General features: G+C 32.3%; 3 protein-coding genes and 2 non-coding genes across 7 annotated transcripts; 3 read left to right on the top strand and 2 right to left on the bottom strand.

Annotated features, from left to right (window-relative positions):
• The first annotated feature begins 1,447 nt into the window (after nt 1-1,447).
• LOC102601026 (uncharacterized) lies at nt 1,448-1,786 on the top strand. The gene has a single exon (XM_006366181.2). The coding sequence runs from the start codon at nt 1,448-1,450 to the stop codon at nt 1,784-1,786; it is 339 nt and encodes a 112-aa protein (XP_006366243.1).
• A 532-nt stretch (nt 1,787-2,318) lies between these two features.
• LOC102600242 (uncharacterized) lies at nt 2,319-7,676 on the bottom strand. 3 transcript variants are annotated; one of them, XM_015304793.1, is made up of 4 exons: nt 7,574-7,676; nt 4,246-4,467; nt 3,120-4,136; nt 2,319-2,683 (listed from the first exon to the last, which is right to left on the bottom strand). In XM_015304793.1, exon 3 carries the CDS (start codon nt 3,852-3,854, stop codon nt 3,237-3,239), a length of 618 nt encoding a protein of 205 aa, XP_015160279.1. In that variant the 5' UTR covers nt 3,855-4,136; nt 4,246-4,467; nt 7,574-7,676; the 3' UTR covers nt 2,319-2,683; nt 3,120-3,236. The 3 variants fall into 3 exon arrangements, with proteins under 3 accessions (XP_015160279.1, XP_006366241.1, XP_006366242.1); XM_006366179.2 differs by having other exon boundaries at nt 3,120-4,117; XM_006366180.2 differs by having other exon boundaries at nt 3,120-4,117; nt 4,354-4,467.
• Nucleotides 7,677-7,743: 67 nt separating this feature from the next.
• Nucleotides 7,744-7,828, top strand: TRNAM-CAU (transfer RNA methionine (anticodon CAU)). Its single transcript is given in 2 exon segments — nt 7,744-7,781; nt 7,793-7,828. It is a non-coding gene; the product is annotated as a tRNA-Met (tRNA).
• A 661-nt stretch (nt 7,829-8,489) lies between these two features.
• LOC102599583 (nucleolin-like) lies at nt 8,490-11,483 on the bottom strand. Its single transcript, XM_006366176.2, has 2 exons — nt 11,380-11,483; nt 8,490-9,312 (listed from the first exon to the last, which is right to left on the bottom strand). The coding sequence occupies exons 1-2, from the start codon at nt 11,435-11,437 to the stop codon at nt 8,732-8,734; spliced, it is 639 nt and encodes a 212-aa protein (XP_006366238.1). The 5' UTR covers nt 11,438-11,483; the 3' UTR covers nt 8,490-8,731.
• Nucleotides 11,484-11,538: 55 nt separating this feature from the next.
• Nucleotides 11,539-11,623, top strand: TRNAI-UAU (transfer RNA isoleucine (anticodon UAU)). The gene is given in 2 exon segments: nt 11,539-11,576; nt 11,588-11,623. It is a non-coding gene; the product is annotated as a tRNA-Ile (tRNA).
• Nucleotides 11,624-17,926: the final 6,303 nt, after the last annotated feature.

Below are 17,926 nucleotides of genomic sequence, written 5' to 3'. Positions count from 1 at the left end.
TATTTATCATTTTTTTCAAGCCACCTTGTAGTTAAAAGTTATTTTGTTTCGATATTTTATTGCTAATATATCAAAATATTATTATAAAAAGGACGTAATATATGAAAATTTGATTTCAAAGAATACTTTGATCATTATAATGATATGTTAATATAAATAATAATTGTTATAGATTAGTCTGATTGTATATTGTCAGTATATATTACTATATACACCGAGAATATGACTGTATTAAATATGAACAAAATCATCTACAACACCCTCTGTAATATTTTAATTAAAAAGAAAATTATTAGTGTATATAAAAGAAAAAAAAAAGCTCAAGTTTAAAGCGAATCTTATTGACCAGATTAAATTGACTTGAAGACCAATATTGAATTGTTGAATACAATAAATTAATTTTAAAATGATCATGTTTTACATGTGAAATTCATTTTTATATATATTACTATAGTATTCACTTTTTTTGTTTAGACTCTGATGGGTCCATTAAAGTGTTCACATTTCTTTGTTTACGCTAAACTTCGGAGGGAAGGATGTGAAAGTCGAGAATTTGGATAGAAAGTTAGTCGATAATTTTAATATTGTCTGATTTCTCTTATTTATATTATGATCATTACTCCCTTATTATCTTTGTCTCCAATTTTGTTTTTTATTTTGATTATCATATTATTTGTGGTATTATTGTTTTTTTTTTTTTCATACTTAATTTTGATATGTTTTACTTGAGTCAAAAGTCTATCGAAAATAATTTTTCTACTTTTACAAGATAGGGTAAGGATGTGCAAACACAACTTTTTTGAAGCCCCACTTACGAAATTACCCTAAATATGTTGTTGTAGTAATTGTACTAAACTCTTTTTTTTCTTTCTATATAAGCAAATGTATAACTAAAGTATTTAGTAAATAGAAATATAATTCTATTTAGTTCATGAATGAGCCCACAATATAAATGTATAGAGCTGGGGAGCCAGTGTAGTAGAGTAAGTGAATATTTTTTTTGTTTTTGTGTAGATGAAGATTTTGCTTTTATAAAATATTATTTCCACAAGTACTCCCTCATCCTTAATTATAGATTTCAACTTCAAATCCTATTATGAATCGCCTTTATTAAAAGCGTTTTAACCGTAGAATTTCCAAATTTAAAAGTTTTGCATTACTAGCTCTCGAGGATTTTTCAATTAATAGTATATAAGAATAACAATAGCCATTACCCTAAAGATTGATTCACCTTTATTTTAGGGTATAAACCAAAAAAGAATGGATATTATTAACACAAGACCTTTAACATCTCCAATAAAATGGGAGAATTTTTTTTTTAAAAAAATCCACCCTTAACCTCAACATCCTCAAAAATTCAATTATCAATATCATTATTTTATTTACATATCCTATGCATTTTTTATTACCTTCTAAACTTTTTATTTTCTTCTTCTTTTATACAACAATGACTCTCAATTGCTTAACCTGCCAAGTTCTAAAAAGAACAGATTCACATGAGGAACTAAGGGAAAAATTCAAAAATGTTGATGGAAAGTCGAATTTTCGCCTTTTTTCAGGCGGAATCGAGAGGAACTGGTCAGGGAACTTGGTACAAAAGCCGAGATTTGAAAAAACGAGGGCTCGAACACTAATGGGACATGAAACTAACGCGAAAAAAGGTTCTCGGAGGGTTCATAATAGTGGTCCGATAGAGTTCATGACTGATTCGCCAAGATTGGCGAGGAGCCCCGGGATGAGAAGGGATTGGAGTTTTGAGGATTTGAGGCAGGTGATTAAGCGTTGATTAACGCGTCATTAAGGGTTGATTAATATGTAATTATGATCATGTATGTACATGTACTTGATGAAACTATTTAATTATCTTTTTCTGTATTTACATATGTTCTGCATTTCATTGTTTGTATATATATATATGTACACATCAATGCAGATGTTAAACTAATGAAGCAACAGTAAACTTGTCTCCTCGTGATAAGTCATGGGTTCAAGTCGTGGAAGCAACCACAAATGCCTACATTAGGGTAAGTTGTCTACATCACACCCTTTGAGGTGCGATCCTTCCTCAAACCCTGCATGAACATGGAATACTTTGTGGACCGAGTTGCACTTATATATAGATTGTTGAATCTCCTAAACGACACAAATCTTTTTGATGAATATTCTGACTCCGCCACTGAATAAAGCTTGGTCTAGCCTAATTTTATGCTATAATAGTATTTGTGCAATCATAATCAATAAATACTTCCCTTAATCAAACTCAGAACCATATGCAAAATTCAAACTCTGAAATGTTTCTTGAACAGATAACCAAAGAATGCAACAAATCATGAAAGATCGTTTCTTCTTGAATGACAAATCGGACTAGGGACGATCGATCCACATACAACAGATACAAAAAACAACATATCCAGTGTAATCCCACAAGTGGAGTTATCCACATACAACAGATACGTACAGAAACACATGGTCAAGAGTCTCGTGAAACATATGAAGATTCGTTTAGTTGGAAGAAAGCAAGTCCCAACCACTAAAGTTCTAGCAGAAAAAGAGTATCCTAAAGTTACTCTAAAACCTAAATTTCATACCTGACAAAACCTGGACATTAGCAATGGTCAGGATCTTCTCAATTGTTTGAACAGAAGCAAACAAATAAAAGCCGTGTAAGTCGGGCATCCGATATCTGCAATTGCATCAGTTGGTGAGTGCATGAAAATAAACAACAAACATGAAGAGCACCAACCTACGGAAATGAAACAGGAAAAGGTCCAAATTTACCCTCCGTTATATTATCGGGCCATTCATATCCTTACTGCTACCTAATCGTTTCATACTTGCCCTCAACTTTAACGGAGCTCCAGCATAGATTGAGTGGAATCCACATGTCAAAAAACATTGCGAAAAAGGCACAGATGTACTCCTCTACTTATAACTATGGTTTAAAATTGTCCTCCATAACACTTTAGGTTGGATCTCCATTTAAGGTCAAGGACAAACACGAGATGATTTGCTAACAGCAAGGGTATGAATGGCAGGTCTAAAAATATAGTAGTATAAAACTAAGATGTTTTGTATAGTAGAACAAAATTGAAGGGGGAAAGAAGGAACGGAACACTTACAATATCATCCGAAGTTCATCCGTCCTTCTAATGTTGTACATAATGATATTGCAACAAGGCTGCTAACAATTGATAATGTTCTGTGACATACTTGACCTTAACTTATTGTCAACAATTTCAGCTCTTCTTATTTCTAGCTTCTGCTTTCCAATTTCTTCTGCTGGGAATAGATTTGGGTGTTCCGTTATTTTCCAATGCAGTCACAGGTGAAGAAATAACATTACTCATTGCGACATCTGACTGTTCAACGTGGGGTAATAATGTTGCTTGACCTCCACCAGTTGAAGCTAAATCTGATGAAACCATATTATTAGTACTAACTTCATTCTGCCTGGCAACATGGGCCTTTCGGGCATCCCTTTTCCAATTTCGCCCGGAGTAAACACGGGTGACAGACTCTCGGGAAGAAACATCCACTGGCATTACATATGCCCGGGGAGCAACATTCACTGGCATTGAAGAGTCCAGCGGAGCAACTTCTACTGGAACCGAAGAGTCCAGAGGAGCGACATTCGCCAGCAGTGAACTATCCTGGGGAGAAACAATCATGGGCACCCCCACTGGCAATGAAACTAGTTGGTTTGTGCCCAACACCTTCATATTATCAGCTTTAAGACGTTTCCTTTCTCTATATCTGCGTTGACGCTCCCGATTTTTTAGCCTCTTAGCCAAAATGTCATCACTGATTAAGGTTTTCGGCCCATTAACCTGAGGTTTCTTCACAGGAACATCCATTCTTGAAGTTCAATTATCAGTTCAAACTAACAAGAAACCAGCATTTACAGACAAACTTCTTCACACGGTGAAATAGTTGTTTATTCCAAGGAACAACCTCACAGAACAGTATAAATATATGATGTCTTAACCATCTCAGATAGTGAATCAAACAACAAAATGCTTACTTAGACATCAATTTAACTCGGGAGATACGGAAACCCTGAATTTATCTACTCCAAGAAGAGTACAGGAGTCTTGGGTTCATGGTCTGCACGAGAAACCTGTATTTGGCAATCTTATCTGTTATTTAGCATAAAACGACAGAATCACCTAGGGAACCTGAATAAATACCCTCAGAGGAATACACTTAGGTATATTCAACTGAAAATTATCAATTCCGCAGACGCACCTCAATATAGATTAAGTCATTCATCTTGCAAAACATAGTGATATGATGGCTAGAGAGAACTATTCCCCCTTAAAAATCCCAATTGGCAAAATACTACAAAACAATAACCTCATGTGCAATGCAGCGTTTGAGGCCAACATTAACGTAGTGTGCAATTCTTCAACTGTTGAGCAGCGTCTACAGAGAACTAATTCACATTAGCAGGCAGACTTCAGACACGTCCTGTACAAAAAAAAAAATCAATCATCACATCTTAACCAAAACTATCTTGCATGCCAGTACGGCTTCATATCGCTGCACAGAATACCGATTGTAATTAAATGTTAACACATTGACTTAGACATGGAAGCTCAATTACTAAAATATTCAAATGATAATGATTCGGAAATCCAAACTCACCACCGGAAAAAATACAGTTGCCTATCATAGTTTTTAAAAATTTGTTTATTTATACAAAATGCTCACAAATTCCCATTTCACAAAAGAAGCTGCTTCCTGACTACCAATTTTATATTGATTGCAGTTTTGTTTGAAGATGCTCAAGCATTTCTCCAGATAATTTGACAAGTATCTCTCCAAATCTTCTGTAAATTGCATAATTACTCTTTCCTTGAATAAGCAGTTGACACTCTTCATATTCTTGAAAGACCAAATCAAATAATAGGTGACGGAAAAGCTTTATCTCTAATGCTCATGAATTGGGCAGATGTTACACCAACAAGCTAATAAGGACTTGCACTGTTTGTACATTCTTGCAGTTTCCCCCCGTGACATCACTAATAAAACGTAATCATAACGCATACCCACAACAGTTATAGAATAAAAAGCACCCTCCTAAAAATGCATGGTTCATCTCACATTGAATTGAAATTGTAAAAAAGTACTCATTCTAACAATTTCCTTCATTACCATAAGCATGGTTTTTGATATCCTAAATATTGTTTTCAAGAACAAAACAAAAACACAAATCATAACAAAACTACAACTTATGACATGTGTAGCATATTTTTTCCCTTTTACAACCATTTCAAGCAAACTATCTGAATGGGTCGAAGCAAAACATTTACCAAGTTTTTGACAAGACGTTTGCATATCCTCGATTACTCTAGAGAACGGATAAGATATCACAGGCTTCACAACAAATTTATTGGTTAAGTAAACCTTTAGGATCTTCTTTTACTTTAATGAAGTGGCCACAGCATCATTTTCTTACTATCACAGGGAATACTATTATTAGATAACCTTTTACTGTTTGTTTTGTAGTGTTGTGAGAGGCCAAAGCCAATTGATCTGTAGTGTAGACTGTCACATTATGAACATTTTGCAACTGGGCTTTCTACTCGAAGATGAGAAAAAGGGAAAATTGAACCTGTTTTGAACCCGGAAACTTAAACCAAAGTAACTCTCAAATATTAGTTCTTGTACGCTTATACACGATGTTGAATCTACAACCTATGTAATATATAACTCAAACTGAAACTTCAGGGGAACTAATAAATATATCTAAGCTCAAGGATATAGACCCTAGAAAAAGAAACATCATACTTTCTTCTTCCACTATTTTCACATCATAGTGTTTTCTAACTCGCTTTTGTATAGAGGTACCTTCCTCCATAGTTCAATGTTTCTAGCTCCCTCCATCATCCACATTGATATGCTGAGGATAACCCAGTGTTTTTTCTGTCTCTGCTAGGATTTGAATGTGACACCTCATGGTTCTCAACCCACTTTAGTGACCACTAGGCCACAACCTTGGGTGCCAAATGACAAAAACTTCTTACTACTTCCTGTCCAGTTATGCAAGCTAAACAGCATTTTTCTTTTACTAGATCTAGTTAACTCATTTTTTATCCTCATTCCAGTAATCAGGACAATTTCTATCAATTAAATTGTACTGGCATATACACATATAAATAGCACCACTTTCTCCAATTAGACACTTGACAGCAAGTGAAAGTAACAGACAAATTATACGGTTACACATTTTCTATTCATGTAGTCCACTAGTTATGGAAATATATTGTGTCAAGATGAGTTACCATATCAGAAGCATTATATACAGATGTTATTAAATCTTTCAGGTTATAATCATAAGAGTTTCCATTTGCTTTACATCATAAAAGCACTATACAACTGCACAAATCTTAAAGAGCTTGTTCAACTTGCACAAAATGTCAAATCAATAGCCAGAGTTTGCAAATAAAGTTTGAGAATAGGGGAAAAATCGTATCACAGCATAAACAAGATTGAGTTAATAATTGTAATTCTAAGAAGTTAAATTTGTAGAAGTGCTTAATGCCTACAGCAGCAATCCAAAAGAGCAAGCATATCACCAAAAAAAAAATGGAAATACAAGGTACAAGCTCTAGAACATAAAGTACACATTAATCTCACATACCACTACCTCCCATTGTTCTCTTGTTTTGTTTTGAAAAGTTCCATAAAAGACCCTTCATAGAATCCTAAAGCATTTCTAATCAAGACTCAATACTCCCAAATTTCATGGTTTGTGAAAAAGAAACCTTTTTTTTGCACATGCATAGCGTCTACGACCTAAATAACTAAAGAAACTCAGGTTAGAACTAAGGTGAGTGAAAGATTGCAACTTACCATTGAAACCAAAACAAAAAAAAAAAGATTGCATTTTGCCCTTTCTTCCCACTTCTTTTCCATTTATTGGGTGAATAGGGGAAAGTTCAATTAAAGCAAGGCAACAAACAAGAGGATGATAATTCGGGAAAAAATAAACTCTATAAGAAGGGCGAAAGTCACATCACAGCATAAACAAGATTGAGTTTAACTATGAAGCAGCAACCAAAAGAGTAAAGGGCATCCCGCATTAGCAGAATACAAGAAGGGCCACACCCCCAATGAGGTGTGATGTAGACAATCTAACATAATGCAAGCATTAGTGGTTGCTTCCGCCACCCAAACCCGTGGCCTAAAGGTCACACAAGATACAACTTTATTGTTGCTCCAACGCTCCCCTTCTCCCAAAAGAGCTAGTTTATCAAAAATACAAGGTACAAACTGTAAACCATAAAGTACAAACTACTCTAACATACCACTACCTCCTATTGTTCTTAAGTTCCATTAAGACCCTTAATTAGAATCCTAAAGCATTTTTAATCAAACTAAGCGAACACATCCCATAATTAAGGAAAGTGAACATTTGCAACTTCCCAGTGAAAAAAAGACTATAAAGATTCCATCTTTGCCTCTTTTACTTACTTTTTTTCACATTGAATCAAAGAAAGAATTCTATAAACAAGAAAATGATACTTCACAAAAAACAAAAAAAAACTATGGGAAGGGCAAAAAATTGTACCTGAATGGGTTTGTTTGGTGATGAAAGAGGGAAAGATCTGAAAACCCTAGACATGTAAGAAGATAGAACAAGAACAATGGTGGTTTTGGGCAAAAAATTTCTTGTCCTTTTGACTTCTTTGAAGGTGAAAAGATTAGTGAATATTAAAAAATGGTGTATCGTTAACAATTGGGGTGGTGGCGCAGTTGGCTAGCGCGTAGGTCTCATAGCTTCTGAGTAATCCTGAGGTCGAGAGTTCGAGCCTCTCTCACCCCATTGCTTCTTTTGTTTTTGGTTTTTCTCATTTAATCTTCGGTATCGGCCTGAGCCTTATTCGGTGTTCGGTACCCAATTGTTTGTTTGTTTTTTTTGGTTTATAATGCTATGTTTGGTACCAGCTTGAGCCTCACCTCATTTTATGCAGTCAGTGTTGACTAACAATTACATGTATTTACCAAAACAAATACAAAAAGATCAATAGTATTCCCACTTCTGCTCCAGCATGACTCGAACCCTCGATGGTGCAAGTGCTCAACCACTCATACTAACACAGTATGCTACTCAGCATCAGTTGATTCTCCCTTCGTAACTTTAAAGTTTTGATATATTAGTCCGACTCGATGTCCGGTACCCCACATTAGAGTTTGACTAAATTCGTGGGCTAAAACACTTCCTAACAAAGGTAACTTTGTACCCATGGGAACTCAAACCCAAAACCCTAATTAAAGATGAAAAATACTTATCGCTCCACCACAACCCTTGTTAGTATATTAGCCTTCTATTACCCAAAGAAAAAAACAAGAAGAGTAAAGAAACTCAGGCAAGACCTAGAACATTAAAGTAGGAAAATTCAAAGATTCAAATACTTGCTGCTAACTTGTCCAATAAAAGTTGATTTTTTTTATAATAATGATTATAGGTAACGAAACTAAAACAGTGTTTAAACTAATCCCACCATATATAAATACTTGCACCAAAATAGCAGACTAAACAGAGTTTAACAACTAAAAACACCAACACATACAATTAAAAAAGAAAAAACTTGAACCAAAGTTCTTAAACTAACCTAAACTAAACTAAAATGGTGTCATAATCCCAACAGTGATTAAAACTAAGGACTACAAGAACCATCATCATACATATAGGGGGATTGACCTCTATACTAGATAGGGCCAAGCCCTATCGTTTAGATGGTCTCTCATCATCCTCATCCTCTCCGCCACCATCATCATCAGAGTCATCATCTTTGCCTGATCTCTTCCTCTTTGGCGGGGGCTCCACCTTCCCGCTAGTGTCTTCATCATCGTCCTCTTCCTCCTCCTCCTCAACAGCCTCTTCCTCGCCATTTTCTTCTGGTTCAAAATCACTAGCATCTTCTTCATCCTCAGCACGTGCCACTGGCCTAACAAGATACTCCGTACCCAGATCTTCCTCTTCTTCACCTTCCTCCTCATCTTCATCATCTTCGTTGTCATCGTCATCATCATCATCATCATCACTGTCGCCTTCATCGTCCTCATCATCCTCATCGTCCTCATCGTCCTCGTCGTCATCGTCTATAGAGTGAACTTGTGGACCACTGCCAGAGCTCTGTATGACCTCTTTCTCCTCCTCCTCGTCACCGTCATCATCATCATCATCATCGTCCTCGGCGTCCACTTCCTCATCTTCGTCAAACTCTTGGAGTTCTTCATGAGTTGTTTCTTCCTCAAACTCACGTTCATCGTTGACGATAGCCATGTCGGAAAATTCACCTGAGACTTTTTTTTCCAGAAAAGTTAAAATTAGATCTTCAGAATTTTTTTATTAGTCTTGAATTACTACATGCAGATGGCAAAACAAGAAGAAACAAAATTCACAATATATGAGAGGAGACATGCATGCATAGGTTATCCATTTAGTTGTTGCTCCGCGAATTCACACGAGAATTTGGTCCAACAAGCAACTATTATTCTACATGAAATTATTTGCATCTTTGCATTTTTCTTTCCTCACTTTTACTCCCATCTATAGGGCTGAATAGGGGCAAGTTTCAATTAAACAAAGGCAACAAACAAAATGTACATAAACAAGAGAACGATACTTTGAAAAAAATGAATTCTGTATGAAGGGCAAAAATCACATCACAGCATTAAGATTGACTTAATGATTGTAATTCTAAGAAATTAAATTGTTGAGCAAATAATGGAATTTGTAGAAGTACTTAAAGCATGAAGCAGCAACCAAAAGAGAGAGCGCATCACAAATACAAGGTACAAGCTGTAAAAAGTAAAAACTAATCTTACACACCACTCCCTTCCATTGTTCTCTTGTATTGTATTTGATAAGTTCCTACGAACCTTGATTCGAGTACTAAAGCATTTTTGCAACTTCCCAATGAAGAAAAAAGAAAAAGATAGCACTTTTTGCCTTTTTTTTCACTTTTTTCTATTTATGGGTTGAATAGGGGCAAGTTCAATCAAAGAAAAGAAATTAGTAAAATGGACATAAACAAGAGAATGATAATCCGGGAAAAATTGAACTCTCTAACAACATACCCGGTGCAATCCCACAAGTGGGTTCTGCAAAGGGTAAGATACACGCAGACCTAACCCTACCTTTATGGGGGTAGAGAGGCTGTTTCCGATAGACTCTCGTCTCAAGAGAAAAGAAGAATTGGAAGCACGATTATAAGAAAAAATTAACTCTATATAAGAAGGGCAAAAATCACATCACGGCATAAACAAGATTTAGTTAAATCATGAAGCAGCAACCAAAAGTACATCACAAATACAAGGTACAATCTGTAAAACATGAAGTACAAACTACTCTAACATACCACTGCCCCCTATTGTTCATAAGTTCCATTAAGACCCTTGATTATAATCCTTAATCATTTTAGTCAAGACCCAATAACAAAAAATTTATTGAGCCGAGGATCTATTGGAAAAAGACTCTTCACTTTGCATATACTCCACCCTCCTAAGACCCTACTTTGTGGGATTACACTAGGTATGTTGTTGTTGTACCAGTAACTAAAGAAACTTAGCTCATAATTCAGGTAAGTAAAAGTTTGTAACTACCCAGTTGAAAAAAAATTAAAAAGATTCCATCTTTACCCCCTTTTTCTCACTTTTTTTTCAATTTACAGGGCAAATAGACAAAATTGAATCAAAAGAAAGAATTCTATAAACAAGAGAATGATACTTACGAGAAAAAAAAACTATGGGAAGGGCAAAAATCACATCACAGAATAAGCAAGATTGAGTTAAAGCATGAAACAGCAACCAAAAGAGCAAGTATATCACAAATACAAGGTACAAGCTGTAAAACATAAAGTACAAACTGCTCTCACATACCACTAATTCCCATTGTTCCTAAGTTCCATTCTTAATCAAAAACCCAATAACTAAAGAACCTCAACTCATAACCAATGTAAGTGAAAGTTTGCAACTTGCAGTGAAAAAAAAAAACTATAGGAAGGGCGAAAAACACATTACAGCATAAACAAGATTTGATTCAAAGCGTGAAGCAGCAACCAAAAGAGCAAGTATATCACAAATACAAGGTACAAGTTGTAAAACATAAAGCACAAACTACTTTAACACAACACTACTTCCCATTGTTCTTAACTTCCATTCTTAAATCAAGATTTACTAACTTAACTCAAGTAAAAGTTTGTAACTTCCCAGTTGAAAAAACACTAAAAAGACTCCATCTTTACCCCTTTTTCTCACTTTTTTAAAAAAATAATCAATTTATTGGGTAAAATCAAAGAAAGAATTCTATAAACAAGAGAACAATACTTCACAAAAAAAAAAACTATGAATGGGCAAAAAAATTAGTACCTGAATGAGGGGTTTGCTTGGTGATGAAAGAGGGCAAGATCTGAAAAACCCTAGACATGTAAGAAGTTAGAAGATAGAGCAAGAACGGTGTCGTTTTATGACAAAGTTTTTGACTATAATTAGGATTACATAATCATTTGTGATAATTTGTGAACAATTGGGGTGGTGGCGCAGTTGGCTAGCGCGTAGGTCTTATAGCTTCTGAGTAATCCTGAGGTCGAGAGTTCGAGCCTCTCTCACCCCATTGTCTTTTTTACCATTTCTCATTCGATGTTTGGTACATGTTTGTATTTTGTTGTCATTTCTCATTTGATGTTTGATACCTATTTGTATTTTTTGGTCATTTATCATTCGATGTTCAGTAGTTATTTGTATTTTTTGGGATCTCATTCGATGACGATGCTTGTTTGTATTTTTTGTCATTTTTCATTCGATGTTCGATACATGTTTATATTTTTTTTTTGTTTTTCATTCGATGTTCAATACATGTTCGTATTTATTTTTTTGCCGCTTGTCATACGATATTCGGTACCTATTTGTATTTTTAACTTATTTAGACTCACGTGCTGAATTCTCACTTTGATTATTAAGTGTTTCCTATCATTATATATTTTTAGATTATTTTTTTGTTTCTCGTTTGGTTATTTGGTATCTAGTTCATTCCTAACTAATTATTCATAATGGAAATTCTTACTTTAAGGATAAAGTGTTCTCTACTAAATAGTGTATGATTTTATTTTGAGATTTGAAGTTGAGCCCTTCCTAAGGTCGAGAGAATTCGAGTCTCTCTCACCTTATAAAATTTCTTCTTTTTTCATCGAAGTACATTTACAACTTTTTTTTCTTTTTTCTTTGTTCTTAATTGGCTTCTAATACTTATTTGAGGGACGGACTAATTCATATTCGAGTTAGGAAGCCTTGTTTCGAAAGTTAAAGTGTTTCATATCAAAAGCAACTTACATTTCGGATGTTCAATCAATAAGTTTAGCTATAAATGGAATGCTACATAACACCTCACCACAAAAAAACATATGGTGCTCATTCACATCTTTTTCACATTCTCTTTATATTAGTATGCTCATCGAATACTCTTTTGTTTCCAAAAAACCTCATGTTTTGTTGTCATGTATTTCCAAAAAATTTCACTTTAATTACAATATAATTCTTATCAAAGATAATTTCATTTTAAAGACATGAAATTGAAAATTCTAATCAAAAGCATACTTACTACCCCCATCATATTTTTTAGTGATCCTTCACTCATTTCAATATATTGATATAACTGTCAACTTTAATCTGTGTAGGTGTACCAAATACCAACTTAAATTTATTTAATCTTGAAGAAAAAATAATATTGATACTCTAAGAAAGAGATGAGTTGTTGGGTCAGATTAAACTACATAGTAATTGTGGTTTTATTGATCATTTGATATTTGAACTAGTGGAATTAATTTTGGTTTACATCGAATATGTCCATTTCACAGTGCTCCCAATAAAAATATTTTTAATTCAAAAGGCTCATATCGAAACCTTTCTTTACTTAAGGACAAATATATTTTTTTCAAGCATTTCATTACATCCTTTGGTGATGATCGAAATAATATTATACATGTTTCAGTTAGTCTATAACATAATAGCTCATATCGAGAACTTAAAGAAATTTATTGAAATTTATGATCATCTTAAACTAAGTATATGTATAACATATTTTAAAAAAAAGACCACTAAACAAATGCTTTAAAAATATCATGACATTTTTATAAAAAACAATATTATTAAAAATAATATGAGAATATTAAAACAAAAAACTTATTAAGTATTAAAAACATTCCTTTCTAGGATGTAGCTAACATTAGAAATAAAAAGACAGGGGTATAAAACAGTATAAAGGATAATAACAATAACAATAACAATAACAACAACAACAATAATAATAATAATAATTAAAAAAAATATATATATGAAATTATTTTATTCGACATTTTAATGATTTTTTTTATTTGGGGATTAACAAGCTTCGGATTATCTATACCAAAATTGGAGTATTAACGTACTTAATAATAATAATATTAATAATAATAACAATAAATAAATAAATAATTAGCAACACACATAATACATATATATGTCTTTCTTCAAAACTCTTCCCCCAAAATTCATAAACAAAATTAAGGTTAAAATTGGAATATAGTTTTAGTAATTATTAGCAACCTAAGATCCTGAGATGTGGCCAACTTGCTTTTAAACATTTTTTCTTCCCATTTTTACTTTTAATATTTTCAATATCTTTAGTACTTTTGCTTCTCCCAAAATGCAATGGTTTCTTCTTCTTCTTCATGCAAGTTGATTGCTCCAAATCTTGTGCCAAATTATGAGATTGTTTCTACAAGAAAAAAAAATTTGACAATGATCACTTGATATGACTAAATTTAGGTGATTTTTGTAACAATAAAAACATTGACCTATCGGTCTTACAAGTTCTACATTTGATATTTAAGGTTCGAGTACATCAACCTTATCTTTTATTCTTGATATAAGGGACAATATGCGCTTAAAGATCGATAGGAACAATTCAAGAAAATTGAATTGGTTAGGTAAACAAAAGTAAAATAGTTCTTATTTTTCCAAAGCATATATTTATGAATTTAACTTTTATATATTGATAGTTAAAAATAATTACAATATCATATATTTTATAAGTAACCGTCCATTAAAACGAGATAAATTAGTAATCTAGAAGACTAAATATGTAGATTATTTTTACATGCATCGCCATATAGCAAAATAAATAAAATAATTCTAATTATATATTCTTGATAATTTAATAAAATTTCAAGGATTGTACCATTCTCTTTTTTACGTTATTATATCAGACTTGATATGCAAAATATTCATGCGTTATCGATACATAAAATGTAAATTTAAATGTACAAAATTACCTGTGAAAAATCAAAAATTGGATAAGAAGAAGCTGCTTGTCTCTGGGCATCATTATTTTTTGATTTTTCTGCAAATGGAGACTGTATATTTGATGAAGAGCTGCATGATGTTCTTGCATTTTCAATTTCCAGGCACAGCTGCATTAATAAATATGATTAATTATCACAACAACTTAATTATATAATACTATTAAGATTTGAGCTTTTTTTTGTTTGTTTAATTAATTATCTAGTTCATGAAATTTATTGATAAATCTAACTAATTTGTATTTGTAATCGTATAGAGATCATTATCAGAAAACTATCTTCTCATAGTTCAAACTTGAGGCGGTTGATTAAAAGGTCGTAAAAAGTCACTAAGAGAAAATAAAAGAAATCATGGTAATGGTGGACATGCATGATATTATTTTTATGATACTTAGACAAAGTAAAGCAATTTTTTGTTACAAATAATTACTTAGTGAAGTTTTGTGATAATAGAAAAAGTTGAATGATTTTTTTAATTATAAAATTAACTTAACGACCTTAGTGAAATAAAATAAAAAATTAAATGATCATTCGTGAAATTAATCTCAAAACTTGCATTGGAGTGTTAAGAATAATCAATAAATATCAATGTGTTATTTTAATAAAATGTGATTGTCTATAACTAATTTTTAGATGATCTAGCAACGTTAAAAATTATTTATACTATCAATATATAAAAATTAAAATCCAGATGAATAAATTGGAGAAAAATATTTTACCTGAAAAAGTCGAGTCTCAAGAGAATTAATTCTTTCCAGTAGTGAATTTTTGGATGAAGCTTCTTGAATTGCCACTTTCATTGGAACAAATTTCCCTTCTCCTTTGCAGCATATTGATACTGATTTTTGACTTTTAATTATTTTCTTTTTCAGCTTCTCTTTTCCTTCAATACGTTTCACCTTAAACAAGAAATAAATAAACCAAATAATAAAAGAGTTATAAAAAATATATAATAAGAATGAAAAACATTATCATAATTATACACCATAAAAAATTATAATGAGATGGATATAATCTTTTTTAACTCTTAAATAAGATGTCTCTAACTTATATCTGAGTCACGCAAAAAAACATGATAAGAAGTTAATGGGTCTTATGTGACAAGTCGGGAGATTTGAAGTCCGAAGAAGATTAAGAGATTGATGATGTGCTTGAAAGTAAACTTCAATTGATAAACATAAGATAAATCAAGTTTCGAGAACTAGTGTCACCTGATAACTTAGAACTAGTGGTGAAGTGGTTGATGTGATATATCTCGAAAATTGAGATTTGAAGGTCTTTGTAGAGTGGATTCCATAGGTTGTAACAGTCGGATTGTGATGATAAAAATTGATCAATTCAAACTATCGATAGAATATAAAAAAAGACCATAAGCATGTACGCACTCATAAATATACTTAGTCAGGATCCTAAAACAGATATGGAGCAGTAGATATAAACAATATACATGATTATACCAAATTAAAGATTAAAGATGATAAGTTTCAAGAAATGAACTTACAACAAGAGAATCTAAGGGATCCATACTTGAGAGGAGAAATGATTTTTGCTTTTCTTATTATCTTTACTTGTTTAGTTGTGCACTTATTTATTGGGGTTGTTAAGATGTAAAACAAATCTGAGCTTTTATGTTAAGACTTTTTCCAAAACTGTTGAGATTTTTCCATAAATCTCTCCTCTTTTTTTGAACAATTCTATACACATCTAGACCAATTATTTTAGGGTTTTAACTTCTATATACATATATGATGATATTGTAATATTTTTATTATTTGATCAATTGTGAGAATTTATCATAAATTGATTAGTTTTATGTTGGTAGAGTTTACTATAGTCCTTAATCCCATATTTCATCTAGGATTACTATCCATGTGGACAAGCTCAACACACTAATGACGTATATAGAATTTTTTGTAAGCAGTGCTAATATAATTTATTTTATTTTTAAAAAATCGACAATAGACGAAGGAAAAAATGGGAGAGAGATTACAAGGTGAAGACTCAAACTCTCACATGTAAGAAGCAACCAAATGAACTACGAAAATTTCCCACATTTCCCACCAACCAATGTCAATTTTTATATTTATATCCATTTTCATCTTCCTTATAATCTGGATGCACATACTTAGATTATAGCCCGAGGACATATCAAAGATATAACGTTTATAAATTAGTTATTCTAACTTTAAATTAACATATAATAATAATAATAATAATAATAATAATAATAAGTTTTTGTACAATATTTATATATCAGTAACTTTCAAGTGTAAACCTGTAAATTGTACTCTTAAGGAGTTATCATTGCTTGATTAATGGGATAAAGAATAACTAATTCGCGATAAATTTATAAATTATTTTATTTCAAATGTTTGATTATAGATATTAATTAATAGTGATAACCATTTTATATTAATTAAAATAGTAGATTGAAATAGGTAATTCGTAAAATATTTTTGACTATTTCATCCTACTAATCAAACGATCCCAAAGTGTGCACCTTGCATATCACGTAGGAACACAAGTACATAACTCCAAAGTCATCTTCTCCACGAATAAAAAATAATAGTGTTGAACACAAAGACATGTGTGCTAACATGTTCAACATCCAGACTAATAGATAATTCCTTTGAAAAAAAATTGGGATTTCCCATCTTCCACTTAAGGTTAGTCCATAGCGACTTCAAATTCATCATTGACAACATGCAAGCAAAGCTGAATAGGTGGTGGAAAATCAAATTTATTAATATGATTTGGCGTACTATTTTAGCAAAAGTCTCTCTAAGGCAACATCCTCTCTCATGCAATACAAGAAGTTGGGAAAATCAATTATAACTATCAAACACATATTTAGGTAGCAGACTTGTTAACAAAGGAAGGAGCAAAGACACTCTTTTTGGATAGCATAAATGAAAATCATTATAATACTTACTAAAAAGAATAGCCAAAAGGGCAAGACAAAGAAAAGTTGGCAACTACTATATATATCAATCTTACAATAATTATACTTCGTGTCGTGTTTCAATTATTTAAATCTTTAAGTATTAAATAACAATAATTGAGATTTTTTTATAAGCTGATGAAACATGTTGGCGTAGTTCATCATTTCTTGAATTGTTAAAATACCAACAAAAATTGTTGACGATTATTTGGTAAAATATACAAACAAGATCGAGAAGTTTCTTAAAAACCATTGTCCAGCCAACAAACTCAAAGTATTCTTAAATTAGGTATATAAATTCAACTTATCAATTTAAGATTAAACAGTAACATGCATGTGTAAAATTAAAATATAAAATAGTAGAGGCCCTAAAAATTGATTGGAATCATTTTCCTAATTTATCTACCATATATTTTATCCTCCCAAAATCTCCATCTATCCAATTTGTCCACTAGAATATATCATATTATCTCCACGTGGCACATTTACATTGGACACCTAGATATCCCTCTTAAAGTACAGTCACACAAATATAACTGGACCCCACCCTTACAACCTCCCTCAAATCAACACCGTTCATTACACAATCACATCAAATCAGAAAATGTTGACTTCAAATTATCAAAATCAACGGCTGTTA

This window comes from Solanum tuberosum, unplaced genomic scaffold, assembly GCF_000226075.1.
Source record: "Solanum tuberosum cultivar DM 1-3 516 R44 unplaced genomic scaffold, SolTub_3.0 scf00616, whole genome shotgun sequence".
NCBI classification, from domain to species: Eukaryota; Viridiplantae; Streptophyta; class Magnoliopsida; order Solanales; family Solanaceae; genus Solanum; species Solanum tuberosum.
Note: the sequence above shows the minus strand (reverse complement) of the source record. Positions and strands in the feature narration are given on the sequence as shown.